Source organism: Caenorhabditis remanei, chromosome IV (assembly GCF_010183535.1).
Source record: "Caenorhabditis remanei strain PX506 chromosome IV, whole genome shotgun sequence".
In the NCBI taxonomy this organism is placed as follows: Eukaryota; Metazoa; Nematoda; class Chromadorea; order Rhabditida; family Rhabditidae; genus Caenorhabditis; species Caenorhabditis remanei.
In genome coordinates this window covers 23,509,544-23,524,809 of record NC_071331.1, presented here as the reverse complement: position 1 = coordinate 23,524,809, position 15,266 = coordinate 23,509,544, and the positions used below count along the sequence as shown (strand labels likewise).

The 15,266-nt window shown below is 35.1% G+C and overlaps 1 protein-coding gene across 1 annotated transcript; it reads right to left on the bottom strand.

Annotated features, from left to right (window-relative positions):
* Window positions 1-10,807: 10,807 nt before the first annotated feature.
* GCK72_015963 (uncharacterized protein) lies at window positions 10,808-14,490 on the bottom strand (the record flags this gene model as incomplete). The annotated part of the gene is made up of 4 exons (XM_053731236.1): window positions 10,808-13,429; window positions 14,123-14,240; window positions 14,341-14,400; window positions 14,453-14,490. The coding sequence occupies 4 exons, from the start codon at window positions 14,488-14,490 to the stop codon at window positions 10,808-10,810; spliced, it is 2,838 nt and encodes a 945-aa protein (XP_053586008.1).
* Window positions 14,491-15,266: the final 776 nt, after the last annotated feature.

The window sequence follows — 15,266 nt, the reverse complement described above, 5'->3', positions numbered from 1 at the left end:
GTGACAGCAACAGAGCGCAGTTTTCTTACTGTAGACCGCACGGACATCTGGAGCTGCACGGACATCCCCATCACTCTGGTCAACAACCCAGATAATCAGAATGAGGTTACTGTAGTCCAACGACTCCTTGAGCGGCTGACAAGAACAATTCCCGAGAAGGATATCGGGGTGATCACCTCCTTCTCCACGACGCTCCTCCAAAACTCCCTGAAAAATGTGAAAGTTGGCACCGTGGATTCCTTTCAAGCAGCCGAGAAGGAAAGTATAATGCTTTGCGTGACCACACCACACGTCACGGACTTGGACGACCGGAAAATCAACGTGGCGCTGTCGAGAGCGAGACAGGGCGTCGTGATAATTGGGAATCAGGAGGCGCTGAAGAATTCTGGCTGTTGGATAAAGATTCTGAAGGAGGTTGAGGAGAGAGGGTGTGTTATGGATGCGGAGAGGATTTGAGGTGAGGGGAATTTTATTAAATTCAACTTTCTTATCAGAGCAGAGTAGTATGGTGATTAAATTTTAAAAGTTTGAAACAGTAATAACTTGAAATTTGAATCAAAGAATGTATTACTATACCTATATTCAATTTTCAGCTAACCCCGCCCCCAATCTACAGTACCATCTCATATATGCTCCGGTTAGTTTAGTTACTTATAGTTAGTTTTTTTAAAAGTAAATTTTGATTTTTGATTATCATAGAATATAAGGAAAAGTAATTTTAAAATGTTGAAGTACTAAGTTTCAAATAATTTTGAAACACTGAAATTACAGTTATCATTGTCTGTCTACAACACTCAACAACTACAGTACCCAGAGGATCCCACACTCTCATATGTTCAGGTTAGCTCAATTTCGTGTTCGCAGAGTAATACGAAATCCCAATAAAATTTTTTTGAAAGAACTTTGAAACAGTAACTTTTTACATAATTCAATAATATCCAAAAATATAATTCTTAAGTTTTGAAGCAGTAATTAATCGACTAGATGACTAATATTCAAAATTTGAAGTTCAAAGTTTCAAAAAATTATGAAACAGTGAAAATAAAATTCGAATACATTTTTTCTAATCATTGCAAATTTAAAACATTAAAACAGTAAATTATATTTTTTTCCGTTCTACAGTACTCCACATCGTTCCTCTTCACTCAGCTACAGTATTTCTCCGCTACAGTATCCCGTCCGCATTGCTCGGGTTAGTTGTATTGTGAAAATCGACAAATTCAGTATAAAAAACTTTGAAAATTGAAAGATCTTCAAAATTTCAAATTTCTCCATACCTACAGTAACCCCTTCTCTAGAGCTGCACCTACAGTACCCCAAACCTCATTTCATTTTTTCAAACATTGTTTCTCTTTCACCTGAATTCACCTCAGTTTTAATTTTTGTAAATTTTTTATTAATCCTATTAATTTTTTATTTAATCATTTTAATTGTATTTTACTAATTATATCATGTCTTGTTTTTCTCTTCTATCGTAAAATACAGTAGCGAGCATAAGTGAGCACCCCTTCATACTTTTATGTGTAACTCTGCTCAATCGTGTCCGTTTTGCAAAAACTTTTTTTTGAAAGGTAGCCAAAGTATTCATCAATAGGAATATAGGTTTTTGAAAAATTTCCATCACTGATTTTTTCGATAATCGATTTTTCCTGATCTTGATTTGAAAATCCGAAAAAAAACTTTTTATTTTTCCCTTGGAGTTATTGAGTTTTTTGTTTTAAAATGTTGGAAATAGTCAAAATAAACAAAAAATTATGTAAAATCGGTTTCTTAAACTCTAACCATCGTGCCAGAGCTCCAGAAGTCAAAAGTAGTGGTCACGGGAAAATCTTCATAACTCATCAAAAAATGCTCCAAATGTGTCGAAACATGTATCAAAAGACGTGTCTTGAGTTTTTCTACAAACCATCATCAAAAAGTTTTAATTTTGGAAAAAATGATTTTTCTTATTTTTTTCACTCAAAAATGATTTTATTCTTGTTTTCTCTCCATTTCCCGATATTTTCTGGCTGTAAAACGAGCACACTTTTCAAAAACTGGATACAAAGTGCTTTATCACACATAATAAAACACATATCGGTATTATTTGATCGTTTTACAGCCAGAAAATATCGGGAAATGGAGAGAAAATAAGAATAAAATCATTTTTGAGTGAAAAAAATTAGAAAAATTATTATTTCCAAAATTCAAACTTTTTAATGATGGTTTGTAGAAAAACTTAAAACACGTTTTTTGATACATGTTTCGACACATTTGGAGCATTTTTGGATAAGTTATGAACATTTTCCCGTGACCACTACTTTTGACTTCTGGAGCTCTGGCACGATGGTCAGAGTTTAAGAAACCGATTTTACATAATTTTTTGTTTATTTTGACTATTTCCAACATTTTAAAACAAAAAACTCAATAACTCCAAGAGAAAAATAAAAAGTTTTTTTTCGGATTTTCAAATCAAGATCAGGAAAAATCGATTATCGAAAAAATCAGTAATGGAAATTTTTCAAAAAACATATATTCATATTGATGAATACTTTGGCTACCTTTAAAAAAAAAGTTTTTGCAAAACGGACACGATTGAGCAGAGTTACACATAAAAGTATGAAGGGGTGCTCACTTATGCTCGCTACTGTACCTGTGTTTCACCATGTCCCTCCACACTGAATCTCTTTTTTCTTTTCCAATCTCTTAATTGTTAATAATTCATTTTTGTGATCTCAATTTTGTTGATATGGTTGATTGTAGATATAATTTTTTCTAAAAAACAATAAAATTATGCACTGCTTCTAATTGTTACTTTCTAGTGGATTTTCAGATTATAATTACCGTTCCAGAGGACAAATTTCTCTTTGGTTATCAATTCCAATTTCAACAAATTATCACTGTTTCAACTACATTTAAGTAGAACCGCAAAACATATTAGTTGTTGGGTTCGCATGTATGAAAACGAGGAAAGGTCAGCTAGGTACTGTAGCCAAATCAGTCATAGAAATACTAGAAAAATTCTGTTTAAAGATTTTAAATAGTTCAAGTTTAGTTTAAAAATTGGTGAATTGAAAACCACCTAATTCACTGATTCAAAATAAATTAATCAAGAATTTAAAAAAAAAGTTTTATTCAATTTGTCCGGACTATCCTAGGTAAGCCGTAAGCAATTGTTCAAAAATTTCATTGTTTCAAAGTATTGTTAAATAAAATAATAATGTTGAACCCATCCTCGTACACATTAAGTTTTTATTAAAAAGTGTCCTGTTCCAAACAAAAAATTGTTAGTTTTTATTTCTAAAAGAGTAATTTCATAAATTCTGCCATCATAGAGAAGTATTAATCGTATTTCCTATTTTCCTCCGGTTGAAGAACTATTTATTTTCTTTCTTAATAACTTTTTGCTAACTATTTCTTTCGGTTTCTCATTGATATGTTCAGTCAGGAAATGGCGCATTTATTTTACTGTTTCACGAAATTCAGATATAGAATGGAACGTTAAAGGGGGATGGAACTATTTCAAAAATGTTTGATTTTTTATATGGTTCGACGCAGCATGGATGGGCCAATCGAAAATCCTCTTGGAGGTAGGTCCGAAAATCGGTCTAAAATCTTGCTACCTTGAGAATATGTCCATAATATTCATTGAATAAAAACTGTAAATAGTTGCAGTAACCTGTAAGCCCCTGAAAACCAAAAATTGTAACAGATTAGATAGATTAGCAATGTGTATCTCTATTATTATATTTGAGGAAATTTTGAAACATTAAGTCATTGTAAGAATTATTTTTGTTTGAAATTCCACACAAAAAGTCCTGTTTCAGAATGACGTGTTGAATAGGAGAAATCGCAGATGTAATGACTTACTGTACGGGGATAATTTTGATTTTTATGTTCTTATATTTTTCTATGTTTCAAGATTTATTAGAATTTTTCAAGTTTTCCAAATCAACATTATTCCCGCCTGAGGAATCTTTGTTATTCCATTAAAAATTACCTACTTAAAAATTGTGACTAACTTCAAAAAATTTTCTGTTTCAAATCTGTTCCAAATTATTGTTTCGATTGGCTTAAATTGATCCATCGCATGGTCTTTCTGAGTGAAAAAAACCAATGTTGTTTCATTTTCACAAACATTGAAACCGAAAATTTCGGTTATTTGCTGATGTAGAACCATGGAGTTGTCTCGAATCTTTTGGAACAGTACTTTTTTGCATCTGAACAATTTTATAAATATTTTCTGTTTCAAAACTTTCAAAAAATATTATCTCACCAAAACTATGGCTGATCTGGTATACGAAAACCGTTCCTGAAATTCAATCAACAATCATCCTCAACATTTTTACACATTTTAAAATTCCCTTTTCACAATGTATTTGACCTCAGATTTCTGACTTTCTCACAATTCAAGAGCAAGTTTACCAGAAACTCAAATTATTAGTGATTTCGATAAAACAGTGTAATATTTGAAAACGTTAAAAAATGTTCCTGTTTCACAAATTTCAGATTAGAAATTATCAGAATTTTTGGTCAATATGCTCTCAATGTTGTTTCATTTTCACAAACCGAAAATTTCGGTTATTTGCTGATGTAGAACCATGGAGTTGTCTCACATTGATATATTAAATGTGTACTACTGTTTCAGTCAGAAGCTGAGATTAAAAATTGTAAGACGACAAGATTGCATTCATTCCACTTTTTTCTCTTCAAAACTTCACGAAAAACAAATTGAGCAAATGTTCAAGTTGTTGGCCGAGCTGGTCAACTTTTTCCAATTTGTGATAAACCCACGTTTTCAAATTAGCAAAATTTGTTTCAAAAAGGGACCAGCCCTGTTAACACAACTGGGTTACTTCTGTGTGAGATTCAATCTGTTATCATTTTACTCGAAAACCGGTTTAAACTTTATGAAATTTTGAAACAGGTATTGTTTCTCAATATTTTAAAATTTGTTCTCAGGAAATTACATGTCATTTTCCTGTAGCTTATTTGAGTGAGTTTTAGATTAAAAATTGCTCGAAAAAACAATATTTCTGTCCAGATGACGGTCGCGAGGTGCTCTTCAATTTGGACGGTATGCGACGGGAGGAAATCGAACAGACACTGACAAAAACATTGAGAAAGACCGAGTTGGTGACGATAAGGTGATTGAAGAAAGAATTGCGATGGAACTCTTTTTGTTTATCAGCGTGTTTCAATACATTTTTTTGAAACAGCAAAAAAATTTTTGTAGTTTTAAGTGGTACAGTAAGACTACTGTAGTTCATTTGGATTGAAGCACAAAGACGAATCCACCCCTCCATGTTTAGTCTTTGAAAACTTTTCGAATCAGCGATTTTAATTACTGTTAGGTTGATAAATTACTGTAGGTTCACTGTTGCGTGTACATTTTTCATCCGAAATCCAAAAATTAAGTGAAAATCCTTATTTTAATTTCATGTAAAGAAGTTTTATCATTTTTTTCTATTATTGGAAATTCTTTAGATTTTTGAACATCTTAAAACATACCATCTTCTTTATTTCTCAATATTTTTGATTTTTTCTTTCGATTTCTGATAGAAAATTTAAAAATAGGTTCACTGTTGTGTGTATATTTTTCATCCGAAATCCAAAAATTGAAAATTTTCAATAACTTCAAAAGGCAGAGAACAATCTTATCAATACATATTTTTTCTAAAAATTTTTGATTGTTTCTTTCGATTTCTGATAGAAAATTTAATAATAAGTATTTTCAGATAGAATATATCAGAAAAATCCCTCTAAAACCAGTGTAAAAAGCTGAAAAACTTAAAATCCCAATTCAAACCCCTGCCATTTTATTTTTGGCGGCCGTGGCCTCCTGGCCTAGAAAACTCTTGGCGTGTACTTCTCTCGGACAACAGGGAATTATTTATATTTTCGGTTTTTTTTCTAAAAAAGACCGTTTTAGATGGAAATTTGTGATTTTTCAAGTAAAAATATTGTGAAAAAACTGTAAAAATGAAAGGAGCGTTGAAAAATAATTTGATTGGTTTTCAGCGGAATTTTGATGATTTTTCAGGTCAAAAGTTGTCGAAAAAGTGAATTTATAGCTCAAAAATTCAGATTTTTGTTTGAAAAAATTGAAAAAATGACTGGAAAAGAAGGTTATTTCACATATAAAATCTGGAAAATAGGCGAAAAAACAAATTTTCAGCAAAAAAATTGGAAAAATGCGATTTTAGTCATTTTTCAGCGGCTCCGATTTTCGGACATTAATTTTTGTCCGAAAAATTGGAATTTTTCAAACGAAAAGTCTTGAAAAATTTTTCAGAGTTTCAGTGACTATTTTTTGGAATTTTTTCGATTTTTTGCGAATTTCCGTCTGAAATTTTCGTTTCATGCTCACATCTAGCGAAAAACACCGAAAAATGGTTTATTTTCAGAGGAAATATTGAAAAATCAGCTAAAAATAGTTAAACATTCTACAAAATTCTATAAAACTCTTCATAAAATTCTGACTTTACATTAATTTCTAACGATTTTAGGTCAATTTCCCCGCGCTTTTTGTTAAAAACGGTCTAAAACCAATGAAATTTTTTCGAAATTGGAGAAAAATCGAATGGAAATGTGCAAAGAAAACCGAAAAAGGTGGTATCTTTAGAGAAATATTGAGAAATTCGCTGAAATTTTTTGCAAATTTTTCGGCTCGTGGGAGAAATGATTGATTTTATCAATTTTTCATCCAAAAATTCTAGTTTTTCAATTGAAATCCGATCGAAATCATCCAGAATTGACAAAAAGTACTTTAAAATCGCATTTACACAAAAAAAAACCAATTTTACTGCAAAAACCTACGTTTTCAATTATGTTTTAATATTTTCAGCCAGAAATCGGTATTTTTGAGCTATAAATCCACTTCTTCGACTGAAAAATATTTAAAAATCCGCTGAAACTTATTCAAATTCTCTCCAGCTTCCAAATCTTTAATTTTTAGCGCAGAAACTCACTTTTATTCATTTTTTTAATCGTTTTCACATTATAAACAGCTTTTTTCATCATATTTTCACCTAAAAACTTAAAAATTCCCCCAAAAATAAATCCTGAAAAATATTATCGGAATAAAAAAGTTCCGACATTTTTTACCGACGCGCAAGAGTCGCGGTACTGGTAGATCAGAAACGCCCACTCATCATAAACATTTATTCTGCAAAATCAGGGCACGGTTTCATTGAATTCGCGGGTGAAGTTTTGTTTAAAAATACCACTTTTTTTTTTAAAATTTGACCTATTTCCCTTAAAATTTCATTTCCACCATGAAGTTTGAGGAAAAAAGATCAAATTTTAAAGGAAATAGGTCAAATTTTATTTAAAAAGTGGTATTTTTAAACAAAACTTCACCCGCGAAATCAATGAAACCGTGCCCTGATTTTGCAGAATAAATGTTTATGATGAGTGGGCGTTTCTGATCTACCAGTACCGCGACTCTTGCGCGTCGGTAAAAAATGTCGGAACTTTTTTATTCCGATAATAATAAATCCCACTCGTCCGAGAGGACTACACGGTCAGAGTTTTCTCGGCCATGAGGCCACGGCCGCGAGAAAAAGTGCGGCAGTTTGAAATTAAGATTTCATGTTTAGAAAAAACAGATTTTTGGAGATTTTTGGGTGATTTTTTCAACTAAAAACTGTTTTTCCATAAAAATTAAATATTTCTTCAGGTGGCAACAATCCCACGAGCCGAAAAAATCATCCACTTTTTAACCTTCTTTTCCAGTCATTTTTTCAATATTTTCAAACAAAATGTGTATTTTTGAGCTATAAATTCACTTTTTCGACAACTTTTCACCTGAAAAATCATCAAATTTCCATCTAAAACGGTCTTTCTTAGCAAAAAAACCGAAAATATAAATAATTCCTTGTTGTCCGAGAGAAGTACACGCCAAGAGTTTTCTAGGCCAGGAGGCCACGGCCGCCAAAAATAAAATGGCGGGGGTTTGAATTGGGATTTAAAGTTTTTCAGCTTTTTACACTGATTTTAGAGGGATTTTTCTGATATATTCTATCAGAATATAAAAAAAAAAAAAAATGTAAATAAGGATTTTTCACTCAATTTTTGGATTTCGGATGAAAAATATACACGCAACAGTGATCCTACAGTAATTTATCGACCTAACAATAATTAAAATCGCTGATTCGAAAAGTATTCAAAGCCTAAACGTGGAGGGGTGGATTCGTCTTTGTGCGTCAATCCAAGTGAACTACAGTAGTCTTACTGTACCACTTAAAACTACAAAAAATTTTTTGCAGTTTCAAAAAAATATATTGAAACACGCTGATAAACAAAAAGAGTTCCATCGCAATTCTTTCTTCAATCACCTTATCGCCACCAACTCGGTCTTTCTCAATGTTTTTGTCAGTGTCTGTTCGATTTCCTCCCGTCGCATACCGTCCAAATTGAAGAGCACCTCGCGACCGTCATCTGGACAGAAATATTGTTTTTTCGAGCAATTTTTAATCTAAAACTCACTCAAATAAGCTACAGGAAAATGACATGTAATTTCCTGAGAACAAATTTTAAAATATTGAGAAACAATACCTGTTTCAAAATTTCATAAAGTTTAAACCGGTTTTCGAGTAAAATGATAACAGATTGAATCTCACACAGAAGTAACCCAGTTGTGTTAACAGGGCTGGTCCCTTTTTGAAACAAATTTTGCTAATTTGAAAACGTGGGTTTATCACAAATTGGAAAAATGTTGACCAGCTCGGCCAACAACTTGAACATTTGCTCCATGGTTCTACATCAGCAAATAACCGAAATTTTCGGTTTCAATGTTTGTAAAAATGAAACAACATTGAGAGCATATTGACCAAAAATTCTGATAATTTCTAATCTGAAATTTGTGAAACAGGAACATTTTTTAACGTTTTCAAATATTATACTGTTTCATCGAAAATTAATAATTTGAGTTTCTGGTGAAGTTGCTCTTGAATTGTGAGAAAGTCAGAAATCTGAGGTCAAAGACAGGATGAAAAGGGAATTTTAAAATGTGTAAAAATGTTGAGGATGATTGTTGATTGAATTTCAGGAACGGTTTTCGTATACCAGATCAGCCATAGTTTTGGTGAGATAATATTTTTGTAAGTTCTGTTCCAAACGAATCAGAAATTGGAAAGTCGATTCATATTTGTTAAAATTTTGAAACAGTAAGTTATTGCAAGAATTATCTTTTTTGAAATCCCACACAAAAAGTCCTGCTTCAGAAAGATATGTTGAATAGGAGAAATCGCAGATGTATTGATAAGATTGTTCTCTGCGTTTTGAACAGAAATTATTGAAACACCAGTATATTTTTTGGTATGTTTTAAGATGTTCAAAAGTTGCATCTGAACAATTTTACAAACATTTTCTCTTTCAAAATTTTCAAAAAATATTATCTCACCAAAACTATGACTGATCTGTAATTCGAATACACATGTACAGAATTTCAAGAGTTTGTTCAGTCAGACCTCATTGGAATTACCTCAAAAATGACCAATTTCTTCTATTTTCACAGATGAAATAAACTTGATGTTTTTCAAAAACTTCAAAATAGATAAAATAATTACTTTTGTTGGTAGTCACTGACAATCACATATACTGACCAGACTAGATTGAGAGCATAAACAAAAAGATCAGATTAACGTGCATCGAAACTCAATACTACTTCGTTTCCTTTCATTTCCTGTCCATAATCGATGATTATCTCAATCGGAAATGTGAGTGTTACAGTTTCAACTGACAAACTCTTTCGGGACTATCCTTCTATAGCATACTAACACATTGTCTCCCGAACACTGATAACAATCAAAATGACTGCAATGATCACTTCTTTATTTCTTTATTACTGAAAAAGTATAGTGGTGTGTCAATTCGACCGACCATCCTTTTGATAAAGAGCAATGTAAGATCGTTACAGAAAATATGTTTAGTTTCGTAATATAAAAAAAACGATATAAGCGGTAAAACATAGAAAAAGGAGAGTTGGAGGGAATGGGAATTATTAATGATATTAATGAGGATGATGAGTGAGTTCACAAAATTCCAGAACATGAAAAATGTCAGAAAAATCCATGAAGAAAGATCCTGACGGCGAGACATTGTAGCTTAAAAGATTCGGAAAAAGCTAATCAAGATGAGTAGTAAAAAAACGACCTGAATATACAAATTAATAGAGTTCAACTTTCAAAACTTACCGAAAAAACTTGAAACTGTAAAAAAATATTTTGGAGGTAGAGTTGTCCAGCTGATCTAACGGCTAACCCTCGATGTATTGCTGAAAAAAAAAATCACTGTCTGGGTCTCTTCATTTTCAGTGCTATTTCTATGATGTCATCCTTGGGGCGCACTTGACGTATAAATCTGCCAGTAATTACTAACTACAGTAACCTAAGTGCTTCAGCATTTAGAAACCAGACCTTGAAACCTACAGTATCTCAACCTAACCAAGCTTTCCTCAGCACTAGCCTTATCAATGTACATAGTGTATAGTAAGCCCGGACTCCACGGAAATCTATTCTACAGTACCGTACTGTAATCAGGACTACGGTAGCCTTATCAATGTATCACGGTAACATCAAGTTTAACAATTTTCCTAACGGATATGTAGTTTCAATAGTCATTGAAACAGTAATTACTAAATTACTCAGTGACATAGCCTACAGTAAGCCCGGAATCCACCGTAATACAGTACCCCAACCTCTGGTCGTACAACGGTGTTTGCATACTGTAATGTAAACTACGGTAACCTTAACATCAATACTAACAATTTTTCAAACGGATTTGCAGTTTTGATAGTCACTGAAACAGTAATTACTAACTTAGCCTACAGTAACCAACTCACCTCCGCATCCACCACTCCTCGATTCGCTTTTACCACTTTCACCAGAGCATCCCATTTGACACCATTCCTATCCGACTTCATGTTTTTCATCTCTTGAGTGCTTCCCAAAATATAGACCACCTGTTTACCACGAGTCAGCATGAACGTGGAAACGTTCATGGTCAATCCGGTCTCCTTGACACTATGAAATCCACCCCAGATGATCACAATTTCTTTTTGGATCCCTTGGAATGCTTCATAGTGTCCATAATGGACTCCGGAGTTCCTGAATGCCTGATGGAGCATTGGAAGTTGTTTGTGGGTGAAGCAGAGGACTCCGATCTCCGATGGGGGACGGTCGCCTGTGAGTTTCTTGACCAACTTGACCAGTTGCTCGAGTTCTCTGGCGTACTTCGCTTGGGTATCCCCCGGCATGTGGTGATTTAAAATTTTTACAGCAGGTGTCACTGAGCTGTGACTTCGCCCAGCGAGTTGTCTATCCTTATAATAAACCTTTCCAATGACATCAACAATTTTCTTATTGACACCCCCATAGACATTATTCGACGTCACTATCGGGAACAACTTCCAGTTCACCGATATCTCCACTAGCCAACCGATCGCTGCACTCGCTTGGAAGCCACTCATGGAAAGATGCCATGGACGGTCTTTCACTGGATCTCCCATCAAGCCATACGTCGCGTGAGGGTACTGTATGCAGGCCTGCACAATATCGTGTTGTGGGATTCGGTCGGCGTCGTCGAGTTGGATGGTTGTGACCTTATCGAGGAGCTTCAGGAGGTTGGAGTTGAGAAAAATGGAATCAAATTTCCCAATGATAATTTGAGGGGAGACCAAGGAGAAGTAGAGATTGAGCCAGAAGGTATCCTCATCGGTCTCTTTTCCATAATAAAGTTTCGCGCTCTCTCTGGTTTCCTCATCTAGGTCATACTTCCCATTAATGATATCCTGGAGGAATTTTCTCAACAACACCGGGTAATCCAAACAGGTACGTTCCATCGGGGTCAAATTCTTCCAGTCCTTAAAACCAATCATCCTGAGTGCTCTGACTTTTGACCCGCCTCCTGCTAGAACGGATTGCAACCGGTCAACCAAAATCTGTGCTCCTTGGTCATCTGGCACATAAACTAGGTGCTGAGTGCCTGGGTGAGCCTTGGCGGATTCCAACGCAGCGATGGCTACTGTAGTGGTTTTCCCGGAGAGGATAGGAAAGTTACCTACAGTAATCGGCAAAGCTCCAGTGACAATTTGTTGGATGTAGGTGGATTGGGAGGTGTCTAGGGTTATTGGGTAGGCCCCCTGACCTGAGGGGACAGGTTGACATTCTGGAAGTGGCACATCTTTCATTTCTTCTCGACAAATGAATCCAGATCTCTCTTGATCCTTCCCATCCACTCCGATAGCCAACCCGCCAAATAACGCCTGAATAATTCTTTTCCCATTCGTCCCATCCTCCATTGTCTCAAAGAATCCTTGTTGAATCGGTGTAGTTGTCTCCATAGCAACTTGATAGACCAATCTATAACCGGTCAAGTTTGCATAATTGAATATTCCAATCGGTCTTGCGAAAATCACAGTGAACTTGTTATTCTCCGGGCAGAACGTGATCACAGCTTGACCGACACCTTCGATGGCGATCCGGGTACCTGGGACCCATGTTCTCGACGTGGCAGGAGCGGGGATATGAAGTTTTAGAATTCCATTGTCCGATGTGATTCTGCTGGAGTCGATCGAGTAGCGAGTCGAGTCGAACGCCCCAATACGCGTGGCTGTGATTGCAGAACTTCCCATGACGACTACGTAATCCAAATTTTGAGGAGAGTACTTGTGATTCCGGGTTTGCAAGTAAAACTGCTCAACATTATTCAAGTTTTTCTCTTTTTCAGATTTCAAGACCACAGGCTGGGCGATTGGCAGGTACAGATTGCGGTTTCGGTTCATCCAGTTCACCGGGAAGAAGATTTCTACAATGTGAGTGGTTCCAGAGGTATATGGAGGGTTCTTCGCCACTCCAACCTCTCCACTTCCCAAAATCACTGGGCGTAGATTCCTTCCAATATTGAAAATTTGATTTTCAAGGATTTTGCGCTTGAAAAGCAAGAATTTTTTGACAACTTTCTTGCCGAACTGAAACCCCAGCTCCTTGACAGCAATGGTGTCGCCGAGCAGCAGGTCTGTCATGGCAATTCGATAGCAGGAACCGTTATCCGACAGAATTATTGAGTCACTGTCAATTTGAGCCTTCCCGATATTCTTCAGACTTTCATGAACAGGTGTGGCAGTCAGATAGCTGGTGCCAAGACGGGTGATCTGGTAGATAGCGTAATGTCCAGCTATAGTATCCACCAGTGGCGACTCCATGGGGTATTTCTCAGCATCCGGTTTCTCAGCGTCTGGTTTTTCAGCGTCCTCCTTTTCTTCTAGATCCTTGCTCTGTCTCCAGACTTCGGTCATGGCAAGAAATCGGGAGGATTGCTCCTTGGTGTATGATGATATGTGCTCTAGGGCTCCAGTGAGTTGGATCGTGGGGTCGGTGGAGGAGGACAGGTCGATATTGTGGAGCGCGATAAGCTGGACCAGCTTTTCTTGGTAGATTCGGGCATTCTGAAAATAGAGGGATTATTGTATTTTTGATTACTGTAATCAAGATTATGGTACTGATATGGTACGCGTCAACGATACGCCAGCCATCTAATCTCGGAAAATAGCAACCGGAAACGCGACAGAGGAGAACCAGATTTTCAGGTTTTGCGATTTTCGGTTGGAAACGCGTCCGAGGCACGCCAGTAAATATAAATTTTGGAAAAATCTATGAGAAATGCGTCCGAGGCACACCAGATAGGTGATAACTGGGAATTTTTTGACGAAAATGGGATATAAACGCGTCCGAGGCACGCCAGACATAATTTTTTGCACTTTTATATAATTTTTTCCAGGTTTTTGACTCATTTTTGATGGACGTCACGGTTACTGTACCTACAGTTTTGAGTACAGTAGCCCAAGGATTGAAAAATCATAAAATTTCGTGATCAGAATAATTTTTTATTTGAAAATCCTTAATTTCAGTCTATTTTTGATGTTTTTCGGCCGAAAATCGTCGAATTTCAGCTTTTTCTGGCTCAAAAATGCTCAAAAAATTGGTTACCGGACCTAAAAAACTTGAAAATCTGTGAAAAATCTCTACTTTTACCTTCAAAAACCAAAAAAATCGGCTTCCAGACCTAAAAATCTTGAAAATTTTTCAAAAATCGCAATTTTGGTTACTGTAGTGATAACTTTAGGTACGGTAGCCCTTACCTCTTCACTCAATCTTTCAATTTCCTCTATCATTGTCAATTGTCGTTTAGGGATCTCAATGGCTCCAAGAGCAGACGCCAGAATGGTGACGTCATCCGATAATAATTCTGGAGTCTCTCTGAAATGTTTAGTTGATTTTTCACAGGGTAGGAGTGATTAGAACTTATTTCCGCTGGCTAAACTATCAAATTTTTCTGAAACAGTTAAAAAAAAAATACTCTTCTTTTTCTTCATTGGCATCGCATAAGGCTGGTGGTTCAGGGGAGTCTGGTGGCAGTCTGAAACATTATATATATTATTTTCAATCTGTTTGTCCGGATGTCCACTTACAGATTTTTATTATCAAACTCGTTATCACAACTGTCCATTTTCAGGTTAGCGGGGGGAGGAATTTAGAAGGTTCTTTTTTTTGTTTTACTTCTGAAGATGAAAATAAATAAATTTCATTAATTATTCAGAAAAAGTTTAAAAAAATACTAGATAGCGATGAAACAGTAATGTAGAACAGGAAGAAATGTATTGAACGGATTATTGATTGGATGTGGGAAAACTGAATAAAAATGGAGCTGAAACAGTAAAAATTTGTTGAAAACTAAGAATAAAAGATCGTTGACAAGAAAGATTATGAAAGGCTGGCGTGTCGTTGGCGCGCGTCTTGAGGGAAGAAAAATATATAAATCGTGACCAATTTTACAAGAATCTGGAGAAAACTGAAAATTTTGAAACAGTATAAAAATTTAAGTCTAAAAAATAGAGGTTTTAGGCATAAATATCAAATCGTGAGACACCCAGATAACGCTAGATTCGAAAAACAATGCAATCGTGCTCTAGTGTACAAGAAGAAGAGAAGAGAAGGCTGGCGTGTCGCTAGGCGCGTTTCGAAGAGAAGAAAGAAGTGGAAAAAGATTCTAAATATGGTACATCGACCGGGATTCGATTTTACAAGAATATGGGAAAAAGTGAAATTTTTGAAACAGTAATTTAAAAAAGTTTTTTTTGAAAAAATTGAGTTTTTTTCCATTTGTAACATAAACCTTCTTTTTTCGTTGAATAATTTAAAAATCAAAGCCTAATTACGTTTATTAAAAACTTTAAAAGCGCACGGGGGAAGAACTTGGCCTAGAAACAGAAAAAGTTTGAAAAA